The 8,498-nt window shown below is 38.6% G+C and overlaps 1 protein-coding gene across 1 annotated transcript in view; it reads right to left on the minus strand.

The window, feature by feature from the left end:
• Nucleotides 1-8,498, minus strand: part of Fkbp15 (FKBP prolyl isomerase 15) — a 56,941-nt gene that overhangs the window by 14,949 nt on the left and 33,494 nt on the right. Inside the window, exons 13-20 of the mRNA XM_033758985.1 lie at nt 7,350-7,452; nt 6,764-6,870; nt 5,267-5,381; nt 3,857-3,966; nt 3,481-3,588; nt 2,976-3,070; nt 1,194-1,301; nt 1,027-1,121 (exon numbers count right to left, since the gene is read on the minus strand). Of these exons, the coding sequence (XP_033614876.1) occupies nt 1,027-1,121; nt 1,194-1,301; nt 2,976-3,070; nt 3,481-3,588; nt 3,857-3,966; nt 5,267-5,381; nt 6,764-6,870; nt 7,350-7,452 (841 nt within the window). The remainder of the gene's footprint in view (nt 1-1,026; nt 1,122-1,193; nt 1,302-2,975; nt 3,071-3,480; nt 3,589-3,856; nt 3,967-5,266; nt 5,382-6,763; nt 6,871-7,349; nt 7,453-8,498) is intronic.

Below are 8,498 nucleotides of genomic sequence, written 5' to 3' on the forward strand. Positions count from 1 at the left end.
AAAAAAAAAAAAAAGTTAAAAAAAAGTACTTAATGGAATGGAATACAATCACAACTTATTATTTTTTATAACGGTTTCTATCACTTTGTACATTGTCAGTTTCCTTCCATGAACATTTTTAACTTCTACCAGTTTCATAAACACTTGTCAAAAATTTGAATTTCTACCAATCTGATAGATGAGAAACAGTATTCATGTCATTTTCTAACTTTTCTAAAATGAACATATATTTTCATAATAATAAAATGTTATTTTTAGATTTAAACTGAATATTTCCAAAGGCAGTCAATTTCTAAGTCTACAGTTTTTCCTATAATTACAATAGTCTACTTTTCTTGACTGCTTCAAGTATTTCAAACAGTGCTCTGTACTAGCCAAACATGGACCATAAAAGAACCTAATGTTCTGAAGTAACATCTGATGAAACTTCAATGTCTACCCTGGAAAATGCTCTAATGATATTCTGAATATTATGGACAATATGATAATGATGACTAGAAGGATAATCAATAAAAAAGAATGGTAAACAGATGATAAATCCCATATCCATTTTATCTAACCTTATATGCTCCCCTAACATATAGGAGAAATTAGGGGCAGAAAAGGCACCGAGAGTTGCCCTGTGGACAACTATTTCCAGCTGAGGAGGGGTGGCCCAAACAAGGAGGAGTCTGCTCTGCGAAATGTCACTGGAAGGACAGTGGGCTCCCGAATCAGTCAGTCCCATCCCAACAGCCCCTTCCTCACTACAACTCCAGCAACAGCCGAAATTTCTCATTCTGAAAGGACGGAAGTCCAGTAGAACTTTAAAATGCTTTGGCACATCCAGATAAAGGAACAAACTAAGCATAATGAGAGAGCAAATCAGACAATTCTAAACTCCAGTAAAAACAACCTACATGCTTATTATCTGACAAAATAGGTTATTGATTTTGTCAATAGAATGAATTTGTTTTCTATCAAGCTGGTATAATTCTTACCTTAGTCAAATTACTAAGATCAGTGATTGTTTCTGAGTCAACTTACTGCACAGCATATTACAAAACAGAGGTATGCATGATGAATATATGGAATCTGTTGGGAGATTTTGAGTTTTCTTCCCAAAGGAGACAAGAATTCCGCTGAAAGGATGCACAAAGGATCACTCTTCAGCTCAACGTATCCTGACCTGGGCTTTTCCTCTGCACAGTTACTTTACCTTCTCTTGCTCAGCATGCAATACTCTTGCCTGTGTGTTTTCTGTGGCTGTTTGAAGTGAGTTATTCCTCTTCTCCATCATTAGGTTACTCTGCTCAACATATCTGTGAAAGAAGTAAGGAAAAAGCAAGCATTTATCAAGCATCAATTGTATGTCAGGCACAATCCATTGCACATTCAGTCCTTGAAACACTGATCAGCACTATCAAAGCAATCCAAAAGCACTTTGTTTTCCTTAGATCTGTATTAATAAGTTTGGAGGTAGAAGCCTAGGTCACAGGTGGACTGTCCTGCATAATGAAGAGGAGAGAAACCTGAAGGCTGTGCATGATAAAAGGGGATGGGGAGGAAGAGAGATAGGAAAAAGACAGCTTTATAAAATGGAATACTACTCAGCCATAAAGAACGAGAATCTAGAAACATTTATAGCTAAATGGTTGCACACTGAGGCTATGCTCTTAAATGAAATAAATAGGACACACTTGAATAAATACTGAATAATTTCTCTGGTGTGAAAAATTAAAAGTGTAAATAAGGTTCAAATGGTATAATTGAGAATGTGAAAATGGCTAAAGGGGAAGTGGGAAGGGGAGGGGAAAGGAAATAAGAGAAAAGAAAAAAATGTGAAAAAATGAAAAAGTGGAAACAAAGTCTTTGTAAATAGGGAAGGGTGAAGGGAGTTCAGGGGTATGGGGAAAAAACAACCAAAATATATCAGGTAAAGAAAGGTACAAGATCCCAATGATAAATGTAACTGTATCGTTTGCTTTGAATGTACCAATAAACTTAATGAAAAAAAGGAAAGAAATAGGAGAGAAGAAAAGATACTCTTTGATCTCTGCCATTTGAGAGATAAGAGACACTGGATGAGAGAAATATGGAAGAATTTTTAAAAGTGAAATGTTGTGTTGTGGCATGTTCTCCTGATCCCCAAATCTTTAGAAGGATCCATAAAAATTATAAAATGTTTGCATTTGAAACAGAAATCAGTGAGGCTGTGGTTGAGCTCTGGTTAATAAAATAAAGAATCAGCCCATACAGAAGAAAGAAGGGTTGACATCAGAGTTATTGATGCGATTTTCAGAGAAGAGGAAACTGGAGGAATAAACAAAATGATCAAAGCCACACAATAAATGAGGGACAGAGCCAGGAGTCAAGTATAGGTCTGCCTTACATCACAGTCCCCTGAGCTTTCTACTGAAAAAGAAAATAGGTGATCCATGTTGTTTATTCTTGTAGTTTTTTGGGGGGATACCAGGGATTGAACTCGGGTCCTTGTGCTAGTGAGGCACGTGGAGAAACCAATGAGCTAAATCCCCAGCCCTAGGTGATAAATTTATATTAGGCAAGGAACAGAGATAGCAAAAACAGGGATAGTGCCAGGCATACCCAAAATCCCAGTACTCTGTGAGACTGAAGCAGGAAGATCACAAGTTTGAGTCCAGCCTGGGCAGTTTAGTGTCTTAACTAGACCCTGTCTCAAAATAAAGAATAAAAAGATCCAGGAATGTAACTCAGTGAAAGACTCTGGGTTCAATCCCCACTACTGCTAAACAAAACAAACAAACAAAATCCCCCAAACAATTAAGGCTGGAGGTATAGCTCAGTGGTAAAATATGTACACATCTCACACATCTCTGGGTTTGATCCTCATTAACACACACACACACACCCCAGAAATATACATATGCCGCCCTAAACAAACATGTGCATTAAATTGGGTATTTACACACTAAACCCTTTCGTCCATCCTAGCCAGGCCCCGTACCTGTCATTACCTCTGATTCCGTTCAATTAGTTCACTAATCTTGTCATTCTGTTCTTCTATCCGACTACTCTTCTCAAGGATCTCCTGCTTCAATCTTTCATTTTCCTAAATTCAAAATACAGGATATACAAGGTAAGAATCTTAAGAGAAAAGTGCCAGATAGAACTTTTGACACTGATAACATATTTTGAAATGAAAAATTAGCTCTTATGTTCACAGATAGAATAGCTAAAATAACACATCAAATTAAGCCCGATGGATACAATTACTCCAATGGACTGAGTGTATAAATGGATATAAAATGAAAAGTTATGAAATAGGGCCAAAAAGCAATGGTTTCCTTCTGACCACAAAGACAAGTCACTTGGACTAAATTAAGCCATAATGGGTTCTCCAGAGTTTTGTAACCGCTGTAGCATTTATCACACACTCTCTATTTCTAGGGTGGAGGTTTTAAAGGGTAGCCTACCTAGGGAGAGAGCAAGACCAAGTGTTGTGTTCTTAATCAGGCTTACCTGAATGATTCGCTGGATGTTGCTCATAATCAGGCTTGTTTCCATTGTAACTGACATGCTAGGAATAAGCATGGAATTGCCAGAACTATGCTTCTGTAACTCTTCAACCTACGAAAGGGATACAAGAGAGGCCGTGAGAGAAAACTTAATACAGAGAAATGGGGTTTACCCAAGATCCTACTGCTTTTTTGAAGGGCTAATAAGTTTCTCAGACAATTGCTAAATGGATCCCAAAATGATGACAACTGGACTCCTGGAGAAATAACTACTACTATAAATACAGGAAACCAAAGGAAAGTTTACCTATAGCTCTGGCTGCTCTGTTACAACCAATTATACCCATGTATCAACACAGCCCCAACCCTCACTCAGTCACCTTAGTCATGAGATGATCCATTTTATCAGCCACTTTGCTGACTGCCATTCGAATTTCTGTATTATGCTGCCTGGCTTCAGTCATGAGAAATGAAGCCATGTCACCCGATCCTAAAAAAATAAAACATATGCCAAAAAGAAATTTACACAATTGGAACAGAGGAACCTGTAGGAAGAAATACCAATAGCTCTTTTACCAGAGGAGGAAATGTCCTAAGAAAGATGTGATTTTACAGTGTCAGGAGAAATGTAGAAGAGATGAAAAAGGGAAAGGACTTCAAACTCACAATAACTAAGCTATGTTCCTAGAAGATGAATTGAGGGCTATAGTCTGGTCCAAAGGCACCAGTATACCCGCTTCTAGACTGCTAAAGCCCTGGCAGCTCACTCTTCATCCCCATTTATCCACCCACAGGCCAGACATCATACAGCCATGAATGAAGGCCTGTCCTTGGTGGGCTCTCAGTACGATGGTGAAGCTGACATGTAAACTCATCATCACAACAAAATATTTTAAGTGCTAAAAATGGACAATGTACAGTGTATGAAAAAGCAGCACCCTGAAAAGGTGAGACTGATACATCACTGTGTCCCCAGGATGGAGAGATAATGTCTGAGAAGGCTGCCCAGACTGTTTTGATGGATGCAAAAGTGTTTCCCAGTTGGAGAAAGGAGAAGGCTCCCAAAGAAAGGCTGAATTCAGGAAGCAATTAGCACTCTGGAATTATAAGTTATGTTGTAAGATGCACCTGCTTCTTCCTCCCACTGTTAGCTAGTAAGGTGACTGCTGAGCAAGACAAACTGCAGAACAAAACAGGCTACCATCATCACAGCCGTTTACATTTCATTTTTCTGTGTTTATTCCCATATGATACTCACCTTGTATGTGCACACAAAATGGCTGAAAGGTCACTCAAACAAATGTTAACAGTGTTTCCTATGACCAACGGGGTTTAATGATTGCAAAGGAGCGTAACTTTTCAGTTTACACTCTTTTGAATTGTTTGACATTTCAAGATTATTAACACAATTAAAAAGTAATTTTCATTGAGATACTCAACACTCACAAGCAGGCTTCCTGCTTTCTCTCTGTCTCGAAATTATAGTCACTCTGATGAAGGCATTAAAAGGGCTGGTAAAAGAAAATGCAAGGGGAAAAAAACCAACAGAAAATGGGCACAAAGGAACTTTTGAAGATAATGGAAATGTTCTAAGAATGAGCTATGGTGATGAGTACACAATTCTGTAAATTTTCTTAGAAATCTTTGATTTGTATACTTAAGATGACTGAATTGTATGGCATGTAATTTTGCCTCAACAAAGCTGTTGCAAAAAGAACAAGTAGAGAATATCGGGATGGAGGAAGGGGAGTACAGTGAGGGCAGAAGATGAGAGAAGAATCACTCTGTACCTTGTAAATGGAGAGGCTGGGAGAGCGGTGCTGGGTACAAAGGCCGAACAGGCTGCAGCTGCGAGGTGACTGAGGCTGTCTGGGGATACGCGTAGGCTTGTGTACCTGCATAGGGCTGAGAAAGGGCCAAGGTACTGCTACTTTACAAAACATTCTTGTCTTTCTTTTGTGCTTACCGTTCCTATGGTAGGACAAAGCAGATTAACTGTGAGGACACTCATACTCCCTGAAGTTGGAGAAGGGTGAGGTCAGGGTGGGCAGTGGGTAACAACATCAGCAGTTATTTGTGGATCCGGGGGTCACTGAAGCCCTGCCCAGACATTGAGAGATGAATCTCATGCTCACTATCCAGTCTTCTGGTGATATCATTAATGAAGTAGAATTTGATTCCCACCATCAAGCCTATTGTTTTAGGAATTTTTAAACTAAGCAAACTCTCTTTGGTGTCCACTTAGGCAAAAAGGAGAAGTGTACATTGAGATTCCAAAACAAACTATTCAGTTTCCAAAGGAAGCCTCCCCACTCCTAGATTGTGATGCTTATCTGTGTGTCCAAATGCTCTTGTTTTTCTCTGAACTGGTCAACTCAATTTTAAGATGAAGATAATACTATGACTTTGTAGGGTTATACTGACTAAATGAAGGATATAGATAAAGTTCTTAACAACTGAAAAATTGACTGCCCGGAAGATAGTAAATACTCAATAAATAACTACTATTATTTTAACGAGAGCAGTTATTCTTCCCTGAAATAAGGAAACCCAACTCACTTCCAGGAACAGATACAACTATGCATCTACTATTTAAACAACAAAAACTAAACCTTAGTCTATAATATTTGCCATTGAGGGAGGAGTAGGACTTTCCAGTTTGGTACTCTAACCTCACAGAGCAGTCTGCCCATCATCAAACAAAAATCTCAAAATTCTACTTCAGGAAATTACTGGGCTGGGATTTAGCTCAGTGGTTCTGTTGCCTGCTTGCAAGCGCAAGGTTCTGAGTTCGATCCCCAGGCACCCCCTCCTCCACCGAAAAAGAAATTACTTTTGGATCACAGTGGAGTCCAGCTCTATTTTCTATACAGCCTCCACCCTCAACCCAAAGACATCCTGAATGTTAGACTATCAACTATCAGAAAACAACACAGAAGACATGAATGTATACATCTCAACTAGGTATGTGTGAAAAAGAAAGGAAAGACACGCCAATCGGACCTTTGCTAGGTGTCAGGCCTAGGCCTTGTACTAGGAGCTCTGCTGTTCTTGTATTTAATTTTCACATCATATAAAGCAAGTCATCCTCTGTCTGCTTTAGAAATAACCAAGTTGTGATTCAAGAAAGGAAGAAAAAAATACACTCTTGACTTTAGTGACAGCTACTATGTGAAGGGGAAAGAAGAAAATAATCTACCTATAGGTGTGCAAGAAGAAGAAAAGAGACTGACCAGAGCCACAATAAATTATAGCTTATAATTACTGTAGTTTAAACATGTTGTTACCTGGAAGGACTGGGCATTTCCAGATACAGCCGAGTGAGAATCGAGAGATGCAACTTGCACTAAGGCAGCAGAGGGAGCTTGAAGCCCAGAAACAGATGGCTGAAGTGCTAAGATAAAGCAAGACATTTTTACTGTTATCTTTCCTTACTTCTTGGTATGAATCTGCAATAGCACCTTAAATACACCCATGCTTCAGAGTCAGTGACTTTCCTTACACAGTCTCCTAAAACCAGCTCCACTGGTATCCCAGCAGTAGGCTAGTGGAAGGAGGTGGGTATTCTCACGTGTCTCTGACTCAAGCCTATGATCCTATCAGCTGACAGGAAGTGCAGAATAACATACTTGGAGACATCTCAATTAGTTGAGGGAACATTTCCAAAACCAGCAATATGACATAGAAGTCATAATAAGCAGTCCAAATGCACCTCAAGTAGAAAAATTCCCTGCACAGGGGCAAAATGACAAGTTTTATACCCTCATCCAGCCCACAGTACTAAAACAGAGCTTAATAGTATAAGGAACAGTGATGACAATTTTGCACTGACCCATTTCAAAGGCACAGAGCCTCAAGAGGTTCCCTTCTTACCCTGTGAGGTCATCTGTGGTAACACGGGATGGGCTGGCTGAAGAGAGGGCTGGATGGGTGGTGTCACCAGGGGCTGCCCAGGTCCTCGAAGAGTGTTCAAATCCTGAAACAGGCACAAGCCTTTTGTTACTATGCTTGAGTCCTTAGCTGAAGGCTAGGGATGACTGATTCTAACACAAGTTTTTCAAGAAAAGAGGAAGGAAAAGCTTTCTGCTTAGAAAGCTAAGATTTGAGGATGTGGGTTGTGGGGAAGAACTACTCAGTTATGCAACAGAGTAAGAGTCCTCTATGGAAATCATAAATAATTAAATATGGTTAATTTCCACAAATGTCCTAACATTTTCTTGTCTGAAACAGCCAAATGAATAGTTCTCTGGAATGTATTATTTCCCAAACCAGCAGCTACCTTAAGACCGATCCAATCTGTTTCCACAAAAGAGGGGGTCTCTCAAAGAAACCCAGGAATGACTGAACCTTTCCTCTTCTGCCAAATAATCCCCACAGGCCTCAAAGCAACCAGTGAAAGTCAGTTAGAATAGGTTTTACAATACCTCATTAATATGCTAGTTTTGGATAATAGAGTTTTAGAGTGTTTACCACTCTTTTCATAAAATCCAAGCTAAACAGTTATCCTATATTTTCTAGTTCATACAAGGAACAGAATATCTTAAAGCACAATATACAGTGACTAAAATCTCCTATGCTGCAGTTCAAGGGCTGAAATCTCTTGGGTCATTCTTTTATTTCAAAGCTTCCTCTCAGCTCCAATATTTTCTGGAAAAATATCTCAGTTTTAGATCATTATAGCCTGACATCAACCTAAATGTTTAACAGTAAAGTAAAAGGAACTATGATAAATCAATATAGAACACAGAGTTACTTTTAAAGATAATAATATTTTGCTTAATTATTTGCTTTACAGATATTAACATAAATGTTTATGATATAACATTAAGTTTAAAATTCTAGTTACAAAGCAAAATATAAAAATATCATCCCTTTTAAAAATAAGATTTTTTTGGGCTGGGGATTTAGCTCAGTGGTTTGGTGGCCTGCCTTGCAAGCGCAAGGACCCGAGTTCAATCCCTGGTACCAAAAAAAAAAAAAAAAAAAAAAAAAAAAAAAAAAAAAAATTTTTTTTTTTGTCAT

This window comes from Fukomys damarensis, unplaced genomic scaffold (assembly GCF_012274545.1).
Source record: "Fukomys damarensis isolate Sample0158 unplaced genomic scaffold, DMR_v1.0_HiC HiC_scaffold_36, whole genome shotgun sequence".
Taxonomy (NCBI): Eukaryota; Metazoa; Chordata; class Mammalia; order Rodentia; family Bathyergidae; genus Fukomys; species Fukomys damarensis.